Raw genomic sequence first — 22,376 nt, 5'->3', positions numbered from 1 at the left:
CTCTTGTTGTATGTGATCTCATCATATCATGGATTCCATTCTTGCCTTAAATACAAACTCCTTTTATTTTATTTTTTAAAAATTTAAATTACAGACCTGGTTCTATTTTTAAGATACACTCCAATTTAGGATAAAATACACTATTTTGAATTAGTCAACATAAATTGCAAACCTGGATTTTTCCTTCAACTTTAGATGATGACATTGATAGTGCCACCAAATTCAAATTCAAATTCAAATTTATTCCATATTCCTTCATTCGGTGGTCTTTGTAAGAAGTCTCTCATCATTCCAAACAGAAGACTAGTTAGCGTCAACGCGGTTAAATACTAATGTATTAACCTTGGAATATTACCTGTGGATTAACCTTGGTATACGTCAAACTAATGTATTCATGACTGGTTGACAAAAAATGGACATCCCATTTATCTCGTGTAAGAGCCACAGAGAGATAAGAAAGGTAGAAAATTTTGACAGAAGCAATAAAAATAAACAGAGAATTGTTGATCAACAACACAGAAGGGTAGGGTGCCCTGCAAACTGTTGTGAATTTTTGTTACCCCGATGAATCTTGCTCACGACAACAGGAGGATCGATCTACTCATACCTAAACGACAACAGCTAGATAAAATCCCTAAATAGGGTTGAAAATGCGCGAATCCTACCATCTGATGTTAGCATCATATGCAGCCAGCTACTAACCAAAGAAGAAGAATAAGAAGATACCAATAGACAAACATATGTGGTGTCGATACATGGACATGGGTCGGGGTGTCACCCTCTAATCCGGAAGCATTTTGATGTTGTTTGGCCAACCCATAGATGAATACATTGAAGACATGTTTTGGATGGGCTGACCAGCATTGCCAAAGGGTCCTGACCCACCACGGTTCATAGGGCTATCGTCATTTTCCTCACCCGAATCGCTGGAAGCACCTGGGGAAGGACTTTGCCCGGTGCCCTGACCGCCCGCAAATGTTAACATATGTGTGGGTGTCGAAGAAGATGGCCGAGCCTTTGGTTTTTTACCATCAGCAATGAAGCTGCCGACTACAACCTAGTAAAGAAATGCGTTAAATAATTAAGTGGATAATATATATATATATATATACGAACACATATCATAGGATGAATTAAGTACTTGAACTGGTGATGCTGCCTTGAGCAATCCTGCGACTCCACCGCCCAACACTCTACCATCTGATCCGGCCAATGATACGCTCAGTCCACCATTTCGGCTGCGGTTTTCGTTACTTTCTGAAAGCTGGAAGGAACCTGATAATGATATAATCTCAAATCGTCCCTGTAGATCAGTGGGAGTATTAACTTACAGAAGCAGAAAATACTAAACGAAAGTATGACAATGAAATCAAGTAGAGTCGCCAAAGGGAAGGATATCAATATGAATATCTTTCCAAACATAAATATTTAGCAGGCAAGGAGATTATACATTACACACACAACTCAAACATCGATAGTGTTATAATTGTTAGTATGTCAACTGGACTTCATTTCTACTCCTTAAATCTAATAGCTATGCAGTTTATTTGGAATTTAAAAAAAAAAAAAAAACTTGGAAAGTTACTTGACCATGTTTCGTGAAATGCAACGAAGTTCTGCAATACTCTTACTGCTTGAACAACTCTCTTAGTACAAAGCAATCTATCTAGGCACCTTTTCCAGGTTGGCGCAGCCAAAGCTAGCATCTCTTCTTGCTCAATTCAGCACATATTTTATTTCATGCCCTATGGCCCCTAGTGATGGCTACTCATATTTCACCAGAAACTGTTGAATCACATGTGCATTACCCTTTGTTCCAAACCACCCATTCATGTAAGCAAAACAATCTCGAAATGTAGTGCAAAATCTTCAGTGGCCTTCAGCAGTTACAAAGACCATCGTGAGCATCATCTTCCCTATCTATCTCTAAATGAGTTGATCATTGGGGCTAAGTGCAAGTCACCAAACCCAGGAACCTCATAGGCTCCGCTATTCTCTATAGCTACAGCTTCTCATAGAATTTGAAACTGACTCAAAGAAGGAATGAATTGGTAATTTAAGGATGAGAATTGAGTGATTTTTATTTGCACACTGAATAACTATACTAAAAAGAAATTATAATTAACTAAGACATCTATCATTAATATTTAAAAAAAGAAGAAAGAACAAGAACAAGAACAAGAAGAAGAAGTTAAAGAGAACCTCATGGACTGTGAATTCATAGTGGCATCTCTCACGATCTCACCACTCACTGAACTATAATACAAACACCAGATATCATTCACTGATAACCCAAAATAAAAAAAATTAGTACACGAACAAAGTCGATAATATTAATCATGTGAGTTCTAAAATAATAGGGATACTAATCATGCTGAAGAACACTGCATTGATTTCTCAAGTAAAATTCTGAACATGTCTGGCATCTTTTCGAAACATATTGCTCTAGTGAAAACAAGGATGACACAGCATTACCATCATGATACATCTCTATTCCTAGATTTTCTTCAGAAGGAATGCCTACAAGATAAGGCATCCTCGACAAGAGTCTACACAAGAACCTAGTTGAGGCTTGTTAAAATTTCCTAATGAAAACTCAGGCTTGATACAAGACAATTAAACCACATCAGTCAACATCTCTCCAGTCAGACTATTACATGCAGCAGAATTTCGTTATTCATCCAACTGATATTGAGAATTAATTACAAGCATTTTACTTTTCAGCTTCAAGGAAATCTATAGGATATCATATAACTATCTGAGACCAAGGCTACCGAACAAGATTTTCAACAGAAAGAAACCATTCCAGATATTTGCCAAGTGGCACAGAGTCTATGGTCTAGAGGATTTTAAATGTAGAATTTAATCAGAATAATTATAGCATAGACATAAATTTACTAAAAGATAATTAAACCTCTTGAAAATTATATATATGAAACCCAAAACATTAGTAATTTACTTTTCAGGCCTTATGTGTTTTGTGTTTACAAGAGAATTTATAAACCAACACGATAATATCCATTAATCATATTCTTCAAGTTATCGAAATGATTTAGTTTCCCTTAAACTACGGTCATGATGCCAAACAGCAGAGAGGGTTGGGATCTACAGACAACAAAAGTACATTGCATGAACTTTTTCGGCTGTCTATCTTCATGACTGAAACAAGATTTTAAAATGTTGAAGTTTAGAAACCAGAAGATAATCATTTGTAGTTATTTATTTATTGTAAATCCTTGCATCTGAAGCACAAAGCAAAAGATTTAAAAATGCAATGTCATCTAACTTAAAATCGCTAAGGGCTGGATGTTTCTTAGCCAAATACAGGCAGATATAACACAAATTTCATGCACAAAATTCTAGTATTATTACAAGATCTAACCATAGCACATTCTGAAACCAAAAAGGTAAGAAGGTTAAGCTAAGGATTACACACCTCATATGTCACTGTCCCACCAGACATTGCAGGTTGGCGAAGGGTGACATTACATACGGCACCATTAGCAGACAGAACACAAACCGTTCGAGGTCCTTGCTGAGAAAAGGCCATAATTTTCGAAGCTATATCCTGAAAGACATCAGGGAACAGACAAATAAGATCTTTATGTAACCCCTTTGCATAAGTAAGAAATGCACGATATCATTCTAAGAATATAAGAAAATGCATGAATAAATCAGGTCTTTATGATGGCACTCCAAACATGTATGAAAATTCAAACAAACTCGTTCGAGTATAAAATAATTTCTGTAAATCACTATGCTTGCAAATTATTCTCTTCTCCAATATAAAAAATCAGAGAAGGTTTGTTTCTGCAGTGACACAATATACACATTATAAATGCAGCCAGCCAAATGTGTGCACATGGAAAAAAGAAAAAGACAAGAAAAAGCATTCAATTCGGCAATAAAAAAGTTAACTGTATCGCACCAGATCCTTAATATAGGTTAGGATTAATATGCATTAATATTGGATCAGTATAATCAAGATAATAACTAAAAGCCACTAACACGTGTCGTTTGATGCACGTGTGTGTGACATTTGGCATACCCTCACAACTAACATGTTTGGATTTTTTCTAGATTTCTATTATATCGCAGAAAATATTACCTTAGGGCGCTTTATGCAGACACAATTAATATAAATCAGATAAACTAAAATTCATTTAAATCTGGACACATCAAAATCTGATTCTGATAACATATTATATAGTAGACAGCATTCAGATCTCGGAAGTGAGATCGAACCGAACAACCCATCAGCAGATAAGGCAAATAAGACAAAATATCGACAAGTTCGCTTTTTGAAGCATCATCATACTTAATAACCGTGATCATCTCAGTTCCAGTTTCATAATAATATCTCAACAGGGAAGTCAATAATGGAAGCATTAACTTAGGACACATCCGAATTAGTAACAAATCTTATTCACAGCTAATGCTTCTTATGGTTCCAAAAATGCATAAAATTCAATACTTTCTGAGTTAAAGATCTCGACACAGAAATTCCTCAAGAACTACAAAAGCCCTTTCCACTTTTAAGAGAGCTAATTCATGAGAATTCTAATCGATTCAGCTTAAAATTAATCAACACCGAGTCTATATATACAAAAAGTCCACTGTAACAAGCAACGTGCTTTGAGAGTAACTACAGACATGCATAATCATACACCAACTCCAAATTAAGTACGACGAAATAGAATACGAAAACCACAAACCCTAAAGCCTCTCCATTTCCTGTCAAAACACAATCGCAGTAATCCATAGATAAACAAAGAATATTCAAGCAAGACGTAGTTAATTCTTTCATTTCTACTTCTCAGGCTTCCACACAACATATCCAGTCAATTATCATCTGACCCACCTCTCCAGAATTCACCATAATTACATGAGGAGTGAAGCCCACACCCGCTGCACCTGCCCAAAAGAGGAACAATTTCAAAACCACTCTTAAGAAATCCAACCCTAAAAAAGAAACCACCAATGCAATAGCCACTGAACCTAGAGCATCCAGCTGTCTTTTCACTGAGCCAGGAGGCCGGCCGCGGTTTCTCTTGGCGGGGGTATCGGAGGAAGGAGTTCCGCCGCCGCCGCCGCCGGAGTCGTTGTGGACCATGGCGGAGGACATCTGAGCAACGGGGGCAGGGGAGAGACCCAAGCCAATGCTGTTGTCGGGGGAGTACTTTCTCGGCCGACCCCTCCTTTTCCTAGCCGGCTCGACGCTGAACCCGCCGGCGCCTCCCCCGGGAGGCGAACCGTCGGCCTGAACATGATCTAACGGCTTGGGGGCGGCGGCGGCGGCGGCCGCCGCAGCTGCAGCTGCGGCCATGGAGTTGAAAGGGAAGCGAGGGTTTTGCTGGTGCATCAGGGAGGGGTTTGCGGGGGCAGAAGTGGATGAGTGCACGGAATTGTTGGTGTTGGGGAGTTGGTAGGAGTTGTTTTGCAGATGCTGCTGTGGTCCCAGTAGGACTCCGGGATGCGCCGGCGGCTGGGAGAGGTGGTGGTGTTGGTGGTGATGGTGGTGGTGGTGGTGGTGCGGGTGGTGGTGCGGGAAATGGGAGGAATCTTGAGAATCCATTGAAGGAGATCGAATTGGTATCGTCTCCTTCTCCTGCTCTACTCAGCAGGCTAATGTGTGAAACCTCAATTCCCAAATGTAGAAAGGGGGAAATTTTTTTGGGACACCGCTAAACACTCCTTCCTGCCTCCTTGGGTTTTGGTTTAGAATTAGGGTTTTATATATAATTTTATTTTTTATTTTTTTGTTGTCTGTCGCTTAGCTTCACTAACTTCTTCGCTTACTCATCACTTACTTATTTTTTTTAGAACGAATAATTATTTTAAATTTGGAATAGAATCATTTTTGCATTTTGGGCTGACCCTTCGAAAGAAGAGAAACATTTTTATACATTTCAGAAATTTTCTATTAAATATGGGTGGTCTTTAAAGCACGTTTGAATGTCTTGCAAGTATTTAACCAGCATTAATTTAGTGTGTGCATTTAAAGTACTTTTGAATGTCTTTTTTGGTATTGTTAAATAGAAAATTTTATACAGTGTTTTGGATAATTATTTAACTTTCATTGACATAATTTTCCTAAATTTGTGTTTATTTTCAGTTTAATTTTGTCTCAAAAATTTGTGTCTATATCATAAATGACAGCTATTTTTTCTATTTATTTCAATATTAGCCATACTAATAATTTTGTTGCTATCATTACATCACATATACCTCTGTAATTTTTAATTTTACATTAAAAAATTACTGTTATTATTTTTTTAACAAAAATACCCAGATAAATAGGCCCAAAAGAGAAGTAAAATACATACCAATCCATTATATACTTGCTCGTATGTTTTTTTTATAGAAATAACTATGAAGTAAGGTTGTTATAGGTAAAAATACATATTTTAAAATCTAGAAAATACTATGTTCTTTTAACAAAAACTTTCAACAATTTTTCTCAAAAATTTAATATATTACAATTTTTTTTATTTACTGCACAAATTCTCATACTTCTTCACATACAAAAATATCAAAACACAAAACAAACTACTTTGTAAAAAAATCATATCTAATTGTATTTTTTTTCTTACAAACATGACATCAAACATTAACTTTTTATTATTTTCTAAATTTTACAAAACCCCACAAACTTCCAAAAGTCTATTTTTTAATTGGAGACACTTAATTGAGAAATCTATGTCATCAATATGTGCAAACCATCCATGGTGAATATACACATGTGTTTTGAGTTAGAACCACAATCTACATTTCTCATCCAAAATGACTTGAACACTCAACAAGGATATGTTTCCTAGAGGTGCATGATTTCATGTTTCGGTCCCCACCATGTGAAAAAGCAAGAACTTTTTTGTGGAAAGGTGATTGCGTCGATGTTTTCTGGAAACTCTGATTTGGATATTCAGGTGAACATGGGATGTAGGTGCACACGTTGCCTTCAAAACCTTCCGTGTCTTATATCCCTGTCGATATGGTCTGCATTGAGAGTTCCGGGAAGTTCTCTGAAATCTTCATTGAATATTGAGTATGCACTGCACACATTGTAAAAGTAAAGTTTAAAAAGGATGCTGAATGTATATAAAGATACGAGTTTTACAGACATTTAACAAATAAACAAAAAGACTTCAATATGACTGCCAATATCTTTGGGTGCCAATGGAGGCTTTGCAGAAACAACATTCTTGGTTAAGCACCACAGCACAAAATGCACATACCTCAAATCACCAGGTTGCCGATGCCCAAGGTTGTAGAAAATTATAAGAAAGCCGGTTCCAAGAATCTGAAATGCAACCGTACGATTGAGCAAATTAGAGAATTCAAGACAAGTCATGCCAAATTTAAATAATAACGGTAGAGGCATTGCATACCCTTGTCCATGGAAAAATTTTATATATATATATCACAATATGCATTCTAGTCACATCTTAATTATATGCTAAAAACAAGCACAAGTTTCTGCAGCGGGTTTTGATAAAGATTTTGGATGTAAGAAAAATATCAGTGTCATCATAAATAGCATTTTTAACATGTTTCCGACTTTAGTATAAGATGAAAAGTCTCGTCAATGGAAGTGAATTATGTCAAGAACTCATTCACGAGAAATTAACAAATAAATAAATAAAATTCCCCAACTCCACAACTGAAACATTTATTGACTGAAGTATATAATATTCACACCCCTGACTGCTTGCAAGCGAAGAACAAGAGGACTCACATATAGAGGCCCAACACCCAATCTATGTGCAAAAGGTGCCAGAACAAACCACAGTACAATGGCTGCCCACATCTTTAGACTGAGGGAGAAAATCACCATCAAAAGCATATCTACAATGGAACAGAATTGCTAAGAATTTTTTATTGAAATTCTTTTAGAACTTAAAAGTAGAGCTTGCACTCACCTGGGAGCTTAAATTTATCATGTAATATGAAGAAAAGCCTCCTTTTCCACCGACTGGCTGATTTGGGAAGTTGAAATTTCTACATGAAAAAACACATGGAATGAGATTTAGATGATAGAGTCTTAAAATTAAAAGTGATTCCAGAGAAGCATGATACTAACAAGATCTTCGTCATCATCCTCAAAACTGTCCCGAATATGCTTAGCAGGTGGCTTTGGTTTGCTGGCAACAATCACAGTTTCTAAAGAAGAAGCATAGGGTCATTATCCTATATAGAAAAAGCCTCGGCAGGAATAGAGCAAAAGGGTAACAGATAAACGCAGATACGCATTTGGTTTAATTAGGAAATCATCAAGCTAAACTAAAATAATATCGTATGATATAATACAGTAATATTTTCCATTAGTTCTTCATCCATAATCTTACAATTTTACAGGGAAATGGTAAATGCAAAAAAGATAATTTCCAACAATCTCTTTTAGCCAATGAAAAATAAGCAGTTTGAGGCAGAATAGGCAATTATTTCGGCATATTTACTCTTATCCACGGTATAAATATTAGTTGTGGTACTTTAAAGCCATTCCCAATTGTGGTTCTTCATAAAAACCCTCAGTGGAAAGAAAAGGGGACAGAAAATTAAGCAATGTGTAGAAGCTGTAAAGCTAGCTTCCAAGTAATAAGCTTCCATACTCTATTTTGTTTTAAAGCCATTCTTCTGCGAATCATCTTCAGATTCATTATTCAATTTAAGTTCTAATACACAACCCAAAATGAAACAACAATATAAGTGCAATCAACTGGATTGAATTCAGTTATTTATCAGAGGACAAGGTATCTATTTGAATGATCTATTGCTTTAGGGCACGGTTCTTTTAATCGTACCGATATATAGTTGTGGAAAACATCAACTTGTTTAATGCATATTATATTTATTATCAAATATAAGCTTATGCAACTCATCATCATGAAAAGAGAAAGAAATGCCTAAGTCTACCAACCCTGCCACTTTCATACCTTTATTGTGAAGATGGACCGATAAATCATTGCCGTTTATCAAATCATGATCATTCAAGACTTTCCCATGGAAAATCAGCCTTGTATTCTCAAGAGGCAAGTGAGAAGTCCCAGCAATCAATTTTCTCAACTCTCTAACCTAAAAAAAAAAAGGAAAAAATACAAATGATAATGAAAGCACACCTTATAAGTTCTTACTATAACAAAGTTCTTCTAATTTAAGGGGAATTTAACAGAGAGTGAACATGAGTATGCCCAAAAGGAAAGTAAAAAAATAAAGTGCTTCATTCATCAGATAGTGCACAGCAACACAATTGAAAGCTAAGTTTGAATGAGATACAACACCAATGAAAAGAACAATCTGAATATCACATTTCACAATTCTGTAACTGGTGGAAGAACTATTTGCCAAGATGAAGAAATCCAGTTTTTAACGCTGCGATTAAGAATATGCTAAAATCTAACTTCATAAATCATATCCAGGGCTAATGCAAACATTCATTCATCAGCCATTGATAATACATAATTGATTTTGTTCAACAGAATAGGGAAAGTCAATACACCCTAAACCGCCATGTGCTGCAACATGCCAATTTTCAATATGAAGAAAACTATAATACATAATTCCATCCAATAAAGTCGATACAACACAATAAACTTTTTTATTTCAAGGGTCAAGCAAGCTTTCAGGAATGGTTTTTGTTATGAGAAAACTTTTCAACAGTTTTTGTAGTTTCTGAATAAAAATTCAAACAAAGGATTGGCCAGAGCATCTGCATCCGTAAGACTGAAACACTATTATTGCAGTATTTCTATACTAATTTCCACGAAATCTATTGATTAAGCTTCGAATGTAACACAACACTAGAATTCCCCACATTAAACTTATCTAGATTACTTCACAAAGCAACAAAATATCAGTTAAAACTAGAAACACAATCACCACCATCATCAAAGGAGCCGTATTTGTGCTGGAAAGCCCTAATCGAACAGCTTACATTCCGAAAAATTGCGACATTTTGGTAATAACTTCAATAAGGAACAAACAAGTAGAGAAAGGTGCATAATTGACATTCTCGAGCTGCGCAAAATTCAAAACGTAGTCAATCGAATCAAATTAGCCAAAAATTTCACATCATGAACAGAAAATAAACATGAGCAAAATGGGTAAATTAAAAACCTTTATCGCAGAAGGGACCCGGAGGGTTGAGGCGGGAGAAGGACCAATGGTCCGCAGAGTGATATTAACCATCCCTTCGTCCTCTTCGATGAGATCAGCCATGGATATTCCTCAATTTCGCGTACATGAGTTGCCGTCGGCCAGCTTAAATTTGGGAGACGAGACGACTTCTCGTCAAATTGATGATACTCGCACAATTAAATAGATAAATAATTAAGTTAAAGTTATAATATTATACCATTCTTTTGTCTACTCAAATGTTCAAATACAATTTTAATAAAATTAAATATATAAAAAATCATTTTTTTATTACAAAAATAATAATAAAAAATAACATAAACAAAGAAAACATAATTTGAATGATGAAATTTTATTTGTATATTTACAAAATATTTTTGATTCTATTGAATTTTGAATAAATAGTAAATTTGAAGCCTATGATAATTTGAATGAATTATCTTACAATCACAAATTTACAGTAGCATCATTACCATCTCATTTTTTACCAAATCAACAACAGAATATGTTTGAGTATAGCTGCAAACATGTTTAAATGCAACTATATTTCCTGTCGAAAGTGGTTAGTGAATATGATCATACTTAAAAGAGATGGGATGTGTTTACTTGTCAGCTGATTTTACTGTTTCAAATTTTTTTTTTCTTAAAAAATATCAAATTAAACACTAAATTTTTATTTATTTTATTACATTAAAATTTAATTTTACATTTAAAACATCAAATAAATACATATTTATATCGTATCAAACAACTATTTTAATTCAAAATTTTACTATTCAAAATTAAAACAAAAAACTAAAACCTCTTAGGTAAACACACCCATAATTTTTGAAGTAATGATACTCTCTCTATTCTCATTTAATTTGTTTTATATTTATATTTATATTTTTCTCTATTTCATATAATTTATTTATTTATTTTTTAAATATAATGATATATTTTAATATATAATATATAATATATATATTTTTATTTTAATTACATTATTTAATTATTTTTACTACAATTATTTATTAATTATATAATATTTAAAATTCTATTCATAAGCTAAATAAAACAATATAAAGAGAATAGTATTTAATTAATCTATAGTAAAATATGATATTATTTAATTATATTTCTTATATAGAAAGGTATGATTATTAAAATTAAAATTAAAAAATAAATTATTTTTTTTTATAATATTTACTTAAAATATTTAAAAAGTAATATATATATAATATATAATATAAATATCATATAATAAATAATAGTAAAATTTTATATAAAACAGATAAATAAAAATTATTTATTTACGATTAAAAACCAAGTCACAGTTAACTATCGACCAAGATATATATACATTTTTCATTGTTTATTTAATTTTATATATAGTAAGGATTAAATAGCGTCAAATAGGGCAATCGTCCTTCGGGAGATTTCCGATGGCGTCCGAAGGTCGGAGGAGGAGAAGGCGTGAGCATTCGTCTTCCTCCTCTGCATTGTTTCCAGTGGAACCGCTCCTAGATTCGCTGCCGTCCTCGCAGGCAGACTTCACTCGTTTGATCGTGGTGGTTTCCATTGCAGCTGCTGTGGCGGTGACTTGTACCTTCATCGCCTCTACTCTAAATAAGCCGCGCAGACCCTTCTGCGACAGTGATATTACTGAATTTTATGATCCCCTGTCTGGTAAAGTTACTGATTATTTGCATTCATTGATTTGGCGTGTCATGAGTGTCCGTTGTACAAGTAATGCAATTTTACCTTGCTACATGCTTTCATTTGGGGTGAAATTCGACAAATCAAAAGAAACTATTTAGTCAATTGTCATGCTATTAGGGTAAATGCTTTGGTTGCCATGAATTAGTTTGAATGGATTACAGGAGAATCAGAACTACTTGAGTGCTGTTTGCAATACGTTGTAAGCATTGCAGAGTGAGTTTTATTGTGTTTAGAATTTGGATAGGCTGTTGTGGTAGCTGGAAGGTAGAATTTCTTGCTGGCATGGTGAAGGTCAAGATGGAAAATTTCCAATTATAACGTTACAAGCACTGATCTGGAAAAACTATCAAGATAGGAAAGGATAAGAATGTCTCCAGTGGTTGCAGAAGAGACGATGGAAAGAGTCACTTTTAGTCATAGTGAGAATACTTGTTTGTTTGGGGGTTTGGATTTTGGATATATGATGTTTTGAAGGTAAAAATTAATTTTTAGTATAACATTAAAGAATATGTTGATTTGAATTTTTTGGAGGGAAAATTTTTGAGAAACATTAGAAAATTCCAACCTACACTAAATTTCTATGTGAAACATAGTCCACAACTACACCTATTTCATTAGGTACTTCTCTGCTACAATACAGTTTCTTTGTCCTGGAAGTTCATATTCTACATTACTCTTACTGCAGTTTTTTAATTGCTTCTGTTGCTTCAGATTCATGCGAACCCTGTCCGATAAATGGCATATGTAATGAGGGCAAGTTGAAGTGTCGATATGGATATAAGAAGCACGGGAAGCTATGTATCGAAGATAGGGACATCAATGAAGGAGTTAAAAAACTTGTGCGAACTCTTACTTTCCACTTTTACGGCTATTTCTCTATACTTCTTTTTAGGTTGAATATAGTCTAACACTACTAATGCTGATAGCATTTCAGACAAAATGGATAGAAGTTGTTGTGTGTGAAGCATATGCTCAGTTTCTGTGCAGTGGAACTGGAAAATGTTGGGTTTGTGACAGATATAATTTTCCACTCTTCTTCAATTGATTATGATCTGCATAATGTAATATAGTCGTTTTTTTGTTGAACTTTTAGTTCTATGTTTTAGATTGCAGAGGATGAGCTATGGAATAATACCTTGGATGAGTATCGCGGACTGGACAAGGACTTTTATATGGTTTTAAAAGAAAGAGCCATGGGAGACATACATAATCTATTGGAGACGAGGACAAATGAGCATGGGTATGCCAAATGTTGTCCAATTATTTAAATATGTTCTTTTTTCTTCAAGATTAGTATTAATTTCTTCTCCTTTATGCTTTTCATACACGGAGATCAGTACTGACGAGTTCAAGTGTCCAGAGATGCTTGCAAACCATTACAAACCACTCTCATGTGCTGTTCGACACTGGATTATCAAGCATGTCATACTTGTAGTGTCATCTTGTGCATTGGTATTTAGTTATATACTGTATGTTGCTGCTCTAATACCTTATCAGTATTCCATTGTAAAGCATGTTGTTGAAGCTTGTAGGAAAATAATGAACTTCATAGTTTGTAGGATGCATCCTGATATCATTCAAGGCTTACCGAAGGCATCAATTTTCTCTCAGAGTTGAACAGATTTACCATGAGGTATACTTCCCTACTTTGCCATATATGCGTTCATTAGCGGATGTTAATCACCATTGCCATGGTTTCTGAAACAAGTTTTCTTATCTTGCCATTTCATGGAAACTATATATTATTCTTCAAGACTCACATCTCATGGTATAAAATCAAATATGAAACAAGAAAGTTGATAGTATAAACTTTAGCTAGGAAAGATGTCATGAGGCTGAGATTTGAAAAGAGCAGAGTTGAACTCTATCATGACGAAATATTAAAGTGATCCAGCATCTTGTTTGTTCCTTTCTCAGTGATTAAGCTTGGGGGTGCAATCATTTATAGTACCTTCATAGTTTTGAAGAGAAGTATCCCTTATTAATCACACAGTTTTGGTTTTTTTACAGCAAAGTTATTTTATAAGCAATAAGATAGTAGAAAATACAACATAGAAGACAGAACCTAGAGAAGACAAGAGAAAACAGAGAAACTAGGATGTGAACATAGAACTAGGTGCTAAAATTCTGAAAAATCAGAGAATCAGGGCCTCAACTCACCTCTGGACTGAGACTTCTTGCCTGATGCTTTGCAAAACATTCTGCATTCCATTTGTGTGACAATAGATTATGTTGGAAAGTGATGGTGGGGCACCTATTGGCTATTTCTTTACTTTATCGTGTAAAGAATAATGGTCAATCTCTTATGTGCATCCCTGGTTCCTTGTGACTGATTTTCTCTTCAGCTCCATCTTGAAGAGTAGTTTGTAATACTTTAGTATTTCTATTCTTGGGCACCGATTTAATAAATGTAATGCATATTGTAACTCTGATACATATATTTTTTTATAATTATTTTCGAAAACCACAACTGGATTAAATATATTTTTCACTTATTAATGTCATGGAATAAGTAATGTTACCATTGTAGGTTGAAGTTTCTCAAGCTTGGTGTTATTTATTGCTGCCAAGATATGCTGAATTTAATGATTGCAATTTGCCTAAGACTCGCTAGCTGTAATATATTTTCCTGTATAAAGATATGCTGATAATTTAGCTTTTAGGTATGTGATATACTTGAAGAGAAGCCATTGATTTCCCGAAGAAGTGGTGAAGGCGAGCCACCCTGGGTGGCTGCATCCTGGCTGCGGGATCATCTGCTCTCTCCCAAGGAAAGGAGGCACCCTTCTCTATGGAGAAAGGTATTGTCACCCTTCCCATAAAATGTGGGTGTGTTTTCAAACCTAAAATTTAATTTGATTTGCATTGAGCTATATATCAACACATGGTTTGCTCTTACCCTTTTTTATCCTTTCCCAGTTATTGACAGAAAATTTCTTTTTTGGGTCTTTTGATATTCCACTGTATTGTGGCCAGCTTGTGCATGCTTACACTCGCATAATTCACAAATAACATATATATATATATATATATATATTTTAAATCTGTGCATGCTGTCTTCGGTTCTAGGTTGAGGACCTGGTTCAGGAAGATTCTCGTGTAGATCAGTACCCAAAGTTAGTGAAGGGTGAAACCAAGGTGGTTTGGGAGTGGCAAGGTACGAACAATATTTCACATAAGATGCATGGTTAGTTGTAGCTAAGGAAGCTGTTGAGCAGTTTCAATCCTGATCTAGTTGTCTATGAAAATAATTCTGCATTATGTAATGTTGTTTAATTGGGAAATTATTGATAAATCATAGAAATTAAATTACATACAAGTTATGTGTTGGGATGGAATAAGTGCTACTCCAATAAATCCTCGTCCACTTATCCAAATGGGCCAACTCCCGAAGCGTGGTTATATCACAGTTGTAACAGCATATTGTCAACGAAATAAGTGCAATATCCAAAGCAATAAAAGACAAGATATTTGGTAACCCGGTTCGGTTATAACCAACTTACATCCGGGGGATTCCAATCCAGGAGAAGTTCACTAATCAAAGGTGATTATGAACAAAAACAGCCCAAAACTCCTTTAACCCATACTATAATGCAAATCACCTAGGAAAATTCCTCCACAGGCATAAGTTGTCACAAACTCATACTGATAACTAACAGATAGCAGGGTTGCTCAGACTTTGGATGAATCTCCTGATCGGATTTCCAATCTCTCCTTCCTCCGACGAGGTCTCCGGCAGGTAAATGTGTCTAGCACTCTCTCAATGCATGGAGAAGGGAAGAGTTGGGGTTGAGAGGATTTAACTTACTTTCTCTCACTACAGTTCTCTCACTAAACCCATACAACAACCAAACTTCCCACACGACTTACCAAGAAGCAGCCAAACAAAGCATGCAGGACAAACTCAATTAAAACCCTTTGCACGAAAATAGAATGATGTGTCACTGCATGAAGTCTGTCAAAGGTTGACCACAAAAAATATCCATTCTTTTTGTCTCTTCTAAGCTTCCCAAATCGAGAAGAACAGACCCAGCAGTGTTGCAGCAACCTGAATGGAAACAAAGAAAGGCAGCTGAGGAAAAACATGAAGAACCATATGCCAAAAAAGTTGGAGAAAAATATTGTTCCAACATTCTCCCCCTTTTTGGCATATGGGACTTCGCCCAATGTGCAGGAGAAGCATTCCCACACCAAACCAATCAATCCAAACAAAATCAGCAGTAAGTTCATCAATTTGTTACAGGCCAGCAAAAAACAAACACAGGCTACAGGCAGCCTGGCAAATGGAATAGTCAATGGCAAACAGATAATAGTAGCAGAGCAGCAAACACAAAAACACCATGCACATCTCTCCCCCTCGAGAGCAGATGCCAAAAAGGGTACAAATGAGCAGATTAGACAAGCGAAGGGTCCTCCCCTTCGTCAGCAAGAAACGAACCAATTTTCGGCATAAGGTTAACAGCACGGATGATTTTCAGACTTCTGGCCTCGTGAGAACTTGATCATTTTTGACATCACAACAAAACTAAAGTTAATGTTAGGACAAAAGCAATCGATGGAATACATTAGTTTACCTATTTCAGAACCAATACTGGTTCCATTGCTGGTTGGATAAATGTTCTTGGCGCAGAGACGGAAGAGACATTGAAATCTCAGTGAGAACTCAGTGGCACTGAGTCCTTTTCTACCAAAGTCCACTGACTTGCGTGAGGACAAGAACAGGGCAACATTTCTCGTGGAGTCTTTCAGTAGATCAGAGGGTAGCTCTTCAGGATTTTCAAGAGGGAGTTTTAACAACTTGTTTATGACGCGCGGGCTTAGCTTAAAAACTTTGCCACGCACATAGGCTTTGTGAAACCAGAGAGAGTCTTCATCTAAGACATAAAGGTTAGCGTAAAACTCCTTGACCAATTTTGGACAGTACCTCTGCAGTTTGACAGCCCAGTTAAACAATCCTTTCCGGCGCAGATAATCGGAAAAACTAACCTCCAAATGCTCATTGCTTGTGAACTGCTTTTCAACCACAAATTTTCGGTTTGCGAGAATGTCGTACTCAAACACTTCAGCAAGATTATCAAAGTGTGTAGTATCCATAGCTTGTTCCGCAGTAATGGAATGAGATCCGAGAGCCTTCTGACGAGTTTTGGACTTCTTTCCCTTTATGACTTTCTTTGAAAAAGATCGTTTGAGCCTTTTTCGAAAAGGCCCTGGAACACCAGCAGACAACTTCCTCTTTTTGGAAGGTTGTCTCTTCGACGAGGATGGAATAAATTCAGCCTCCGCGGCCTGTTCTGTAGATGGTTGTTGTTCTGGTGTCATAACAACCTTATCACTACCTTCTACCATTTTTCCAGGTAACGGAGATTCAGGGATTGTGTCTGGTCCAGACGTTTCAGAAGATGACTCCTTATCTTGAGAAGGAAGTTGACTCACGACCCTGTCAATGAGAGCATCAAGATCTTCAGAAGAAGAATAACGAGGCTCAAGATTTGTACCTCCTATCTCAACACCAGGAACAACATGTTCCACAGGAGCTTCTTCTTCAGAAACCACTTCATCCATCTGTGTGTTAGGGACCTCTTGTTCAGCAACATGTTGTGGAACAGCTTCCTCAGCATCACCAGCAGTTTGAACTTCTTCGGTAACCATGGGCTCCTCAACAGCCTTTTCGAGTTCTTCAATAGGGGCTTCGCCAGCAATAGTTGGAGGCTCATCTTTAACCGCAGTAGCAACTTCATTTCCAGTGATGATTCCTTCATCTGGAGAAACATTTTCCTCTGGAACCTTCAATTGTTCATTCAAGGACTGTAGGGCTTGTGCAGCAGCATCATCCTCTGCTTCCTTCAGATTTCCTTCGTCCAGTGGCGGAGGATTATTAATCGATTTAGAAACCTCTATGGGGTCAGGAGAGGGACTGACAGTTTCACGTCGTCGACCACGACCTCTGCCTCGAGTGCCAACACGCCCACGTCTACCACCTTCGGCTTCAGCGCGACGAACATTCCCAAAACGGGTTCGAGCCATGATTTTTCGCAAGAGAGAAAAGAACGAGAGAAAACTTGTGACTGAAGGAGGTTATCTCCACAAACAACAACGGCCAAATAAATAGCCAGAGAAGAGAAAATGTTTAAACACGCTTTTGAATTTTCAATTAAAAATTCTCCCCCTTAGTCAGTCAATTCCCCAAAAGGCTGTCTTGACACAGCAGCTGCAGCAATACTGACAACTTTAAGTCACTTCAACTTCTGCAACTTAAATCCCTTTTCTGTAATGATCCTCATCACGCGATTCCCAAAATCCAATTTCCAGAATATATAATTTCTCCCTTTATATATATATTTATATATATATATATCTCCAATATTCATCAATGAGATCAAAAGAAATTGGAGATGATTAATTTTTTTTGCCTTATGCAGAGAAATTCAGAGAGGGCATGAACACATACACAAGTTTCTCCTTAACTTCTCGAATCGGTCTCCATCCAGAGGCTTTGTGAGAATGTCTGCTTTCTGTTCTACTGTTCTAATGTGTTGCATATTACACATCCCATTTTCTACCAAGTCTCGAATGAAATGATATCGAATGTTGATATGCTTTGTCCTCCCATGTTGAACTGGATTCTTGGAGATAATAATAGCACTTGTGTTGTCACAGAATAGAGTGAATGAATCTTGAACAATACCATAATCATGCAGCATCTGTCGAATCCATAACAATTGAGCACAACAGCTCCCTACAGCAATGTACTCAGCCTCAGCAGTGGATAGTGCAATTGAATTTTGTTTCTTCAAACTCCAACTCACAATTTTGTCCCCGATGTAGAAACATCCACCAATATGAATCCAATAAGATCAAGACTAGATCTGTTCGAGTACCACAGCCCAAGTTCAGCTGTTCCTTTGACATATCTGAGAATTCTCTTTGTAGCCTTCAGATGAGATTCCTTAGGAGCTGATTGGAACCTTGCACATACGCCAACACTGAAAGAAATATCTAGGCGACTAGCAGTCAGATACAACAAGCTCCCGATTATATTTCTGTACAGTTTCTGATAACAATCTTCCCATCATCATCCTTGGACAGGTTATCATGTTGTCCTAAAGGAGTTCGAACAACCTTTGAATCACAAAGGCCAAATTTCTCAATTATATTCTGAGCATACTTCGATTGAATCAGGAAAATTCCATCTGCTGGCTGCTTAACTTATAATCCCAGAAAGAAATTGAGCTGACCAATCATACTCATCTCAAATTCAGCTTCCATGAATCTCACAAATTCGTTCTTCAAGGATTCAGCAGTTGAGCCAAACACGATATCATCTACATATACTTGTGCAATCATAAGATCTTTTCCTTGCAGCTTGATAAACAGGGTCTTGTCTGTTGATCCTCGAACATACTTCTTTTCCAGCAGAAAATTGGACAGCCTCTCGTACCAGGCTCTTGGTGCTTGCTTAAGACCATAAAGCGCTTTCCTCAGTACACATGATCTGGATGGAAAGGATCCTCGAATCCCTTTGGTTGTTCAACATAAATCTCTTATTTAATCCATCCATTCAAAAATGTTGTCTTGACGTCCATCTGGTAGAGAGTAAATCCCAAGGAACATGCAATAGATACCAGTAATCTCACTGCTTCAATGCGTGCAACAGGAGCAAATGTTTCATCGTAGTCAATGCCTTCAATCCGTGTGTACCCCTGTGCAACTAACCTTGCCTTATTTCTGATGATATTCCCTTTTTCATCTGATTTATTCTTGAAGATCCACTTCGTTCCAATAACATTCACATTAGTTGGCCTCTCAACCAAGTACCAAACTCGATTCCTTGTGAACTGATTCAACTCGTCTTGCATTGCATTAATCCAATATTCATCCTTGAGAGCTTCAACTATTGACTTCGGCTCATCTGTTGAAACAAAGCAGTTCATACAAGACAGATTCTTAAAATTAATTTGTTTACCTCGAGTTAATCTTTCTCCTTTTGGATCACCAATGACTGCATCAATTAGATGGTTTTGTGGAACTCTGGAACCATATCTTCTTGCTTCAGCATCAGATTCACTCTCCGCAGGTTGTAAGTTGGTTGTGGTAATATCGGTTGAACACTCTGGTTCTGACCAATCAAATCTGACTGAGCTCTCTGCAGCAGCACTGTCACCAGTCTGAGGTACATCATTCTAAGTCTGAGGAACATTCTGAACATCTGGATGACTCTGAATTACTTTGGTGGAAGTGGTTTCATCATCTCACTCGGATGTATGGATTTCTTTTCCGAGAGGGCATCATCGAATATCACATTTACAGATTCCATCACTTTCTTAGTTCGATTGTTAAACTCTGTAAGCTCTGGAATTCAGAGAGTATCCCAAGAATATACTTTCATCTGATCTAGCATCAAACTTATGTAGTTGATCTCTGTCTTTCATGATGTAGCACTTACACCCAAATGTATGAAAGTAAGAAAAAACATTTGGTTTCTTTCCGGTCCAGATTTCATACGCTGTCTTTTCTGTGTGGGGTATGAGATAAACTCGATTAATCACATAGCAAGCTGTGCTAATAGCTTCAGCCCACAAATATTTGGCAACTCCCTTGGCCTTGCCATTTCCTGTAGGGTTCGATTATTTCTTTCCACCACTCCGTTTTGTTGTGGAGTCTTTGGGGCAGAAAATTCATGCTTAATTCCCAATCCATTACAGAATTCAGCAAACCTCCGATTCTCAAACTCCTTTCTATGATCAGTTCTCAACCTGTCAATCTTTGATAACATCTCATTCATAAGCCTTGTACTCAATTTTTCAAAGGCATTAAAGGCATCACTTCTCTCACGTAAGAAATCAACCCATGTATATCTTGAAAAGTCATCCACACAGACAAGATGTACTTCTTTCCTCCAAGGCTGCAGACATCGACTAGACCCATGAGATCCCTATGCAGCAGCTCCAGACAATTGCTGCTGAAACATTGTTTCAATGAGGATGAGGAATGTACAACTCTCTTCTGTTTTCCTCTCGCACAGTCACCACAAGTAGTACTTGGAATCTTTGAAAATTTGGGTAATCCTCTAATAGCTCCAATTTTGCTAATCCTCGACATATTTTGTGGATTGACATGATCCAATCTGGTGTGCCACAGCATAGATTCATCATCTTTCAATATCAATGCTTCTATTTGAGGATATTCCAGCAAGTAACAATTGTTCTTTGATCGAACTCCAGTCATCACGCATTTTTGTTCAACATCATATACTTCACATGAATTTTTCGTGAACTTCACATGTAAGTCATCATCACAGAGTTGACTAATGCTGATCAAGTTTGTTCCAACATTATGAAATTAGTTGTGTTTCTGCTGATCAATGGGTCAGAGTACACTGCGTTCCAAAAACTAGTAAAAGAAGTAGTGATTTGCATGACTAACAAAGGAAGTGTTCGACTTCTCGGGGATTTGAATGGAATAAATCAAATTATTTTATATTGCTTCCTTGCGTTAAGATGATAGAGAATCTAAGAATCTCCTTATATGAAAAGTCATACCATGCCATAGGCTAATTATGGTGTGAAGAAAGATTGGGTGGTGAAGAAGTATCGAGATTGGCAAGTGATTCGTAATATGGTTGTGCTCAACATCACTACATGGAAACGTTATGTTCCTATATATTTTATCTTCCATTTATCAGCAAGTGTTGTGATAGCAGCCTGATTTATCCATATTCACTAAAATAAACATGTATAAATAGGCTCTAGATCGTGCCTTTTAAATCGATATTTTTGTGTATCCACAGTTGAAGGTTCTCTAGGCTCTTTGGAAAAGAAAAGACGAGGCGATGGAAGTGCATCAAAGTTGAAGGAAGCTATGAATTCTTCTTCAAACATTCAGAAGAAGATGCAGGCTGGTAAAGTCCAGATTCTTTAGTTTTGGTTAGTCTCTCTGTGCATATACAGGCATTTTCAGATTTTTAAAGAACTTGTGTCATTACAGTTGGCCTCTTTAATTTCATAAATTGTGCCATGGAAGATTTTGAGTTCTTAATGCAAAAAATTAACCCTCATGGGAAGCTTGTTTAATTATATTATGGTAAAACAAGTAAAGTGAGACTGGAACATTTCTAGATTCGGTCCTGTATTGATTTGCTTTGTCATATGCTGCATATTGATTTGCTTTGTCATATACTTCCCGTGCAGCGTGATATTCTTTCTGCAACTGCTGTATGGAATATGTTGTAGTGCCCGATGCCTGTGCTGGGTTGTTCTCAATCTCTCTGTCGATGAAGGTGAGCTTTTAAATCTCAGTGTAATGATAATGCCAACTGATTGGAATACAACCCATCAAACTTCCAGAAATTCGAACATTTCATGTTTTTAGTAATTTATATAATTTTTTACATTGTGTTAAATTCATTAAGACGCCCTTCATAATACTGATGGTATATGTAACATCATCCCATTAAACACACTGCATGGCATTTCTCACTTAACCTTAGTGTATATACGTAATAAAAAAATGGATGAAGAATTCAGTGTCTATGGAAGATAAATAAC

At 36.4% G+C, this 22,376-nt stretch overlaps 3 protein-coding genes across 5 annotated transcripts; 1 reads left to right on the top strand and 2 right to left on the bottom strand.

The window, feature by feature from the left end:
- Positions 1-452: 452 nt before the first annotated feature.
- Positions 453-5,721, bottom strand: LOC127240236 (AT-hook motif nuclear-localized protein 10). 2 transcript variants are annotated; one of them, XM_051258790.1, is made up of 5 exons: positions 4,999-5,721; positions 4,862-4,908; positions 3,437-3,568; positions 1,142-1,303; positions 453-1,057 (listed from the first exon to the last, which is right to left on the bottom strand). In XM_051258790.1, the coding sequence occupies exons 1-5, from the start codon at positions 5,573-5,575 to the stop codon at positions 782-784; spliced, it is 1,194 nt and encodes a 397-aa protein (XP_051114747.1). In that variant the 5' UTR covers positions 5,576-5,721; the 3' UTR covers positions 453-781. The 2 variants fall into 2 exon arrangements, with proteins under 2 accessions (XP_051114747.1, XP_051114746.1); XM_051258789.1 differs by having other exon boundaries at positions 4,862-4,914; positions 4,999-5,720.
- An 877-nt stretch (positions 5,722-6,598) lies between these two features.
- LOC127240748 (uncharacterized) lies at positions 6,599-10,302 on the bottom strand. The gene is made up of 7 exons (XM_051259585.1): positions 10,114-10,302; positions 8,934-9,072; positions 8,081-8,160; positions 7,920-7,998; positions 7,736-7,845; positions 7,236-7,300; positions 6,599-7,052 (listed from the first exon to the last, which is right to left on the bottom strand). The coding sequence occupies exons 1-7, from the start codon at positions 10,213-10,215 to the stop codon at positions 6,959-6,961; spliced, it is 669 nt and encodes a 222-aa protein (XP_051115542.1). The 5' UTR covers positions 10,216-10,302; the 3' UTR covers positions 6,599-6,958.
- Positions 10,303-11,515: 1,213 nt separating this feature from the next.
- Positions 11,516-22,288, top strand: LOC127240079 (uncharacterized). 2 transcript variants are annotated; one of them, XM_051258530.1, is made up of 10 exons: positions 11,516-11,799; positions 12,544-12,671; positions 12,767-12,838; positions 12,939-13,072; positions 13,170-13,284; positions 13,385-13,465; positions 14,496-14,633; positions 14,902-14,989; positions 21,620-21,730; positions 22,020-22,288. In XM_051258530.1, exons 1-10 carry the CDS (start codon positions 11,556-11,558, stop codon positions 22,022-22,024), a joined length of 1,116 nt encoding a protein of 371 aa, XP_051114487.1. In that variant the 5' UTR covers positions 11,516-11,555; the 3' UTR covers positions 22,025-22,288. The 2 variants fall into 2 exon arrangements, with proteins under 2 accessions (XP_051114487.1, XP_051114486.1); XM_051258529.1 differs by having other exon boundaries at positions 21,620-21,755.
- The last annotated feature ends 88 nt before the right edge of the window (positions 22,289-22,376 follow it).

This window comes from Andrographis paniculata, unplaced genomic scaffold (assembly GCF_009805555.1).
Source record: "Andrographis paniculata isolate CXL003 unplaced genomic scaffold, ASM980555v1 Contig79END, whole genome shotgun sequence".
Classification (NCBI taxonomy): domain Eukaryota; kingdom Viridiplantae; phylum Streptophyta; class Magnoliopsida; order Lamiales; family Acanthaceae; genus Andrographis; species Andrographis paniculata.
The sequence above is the reverse complement of the archived record's forward strand: the minus strand, read 5'-3'. Positions and strand labels throughout refer to the sequence as shown.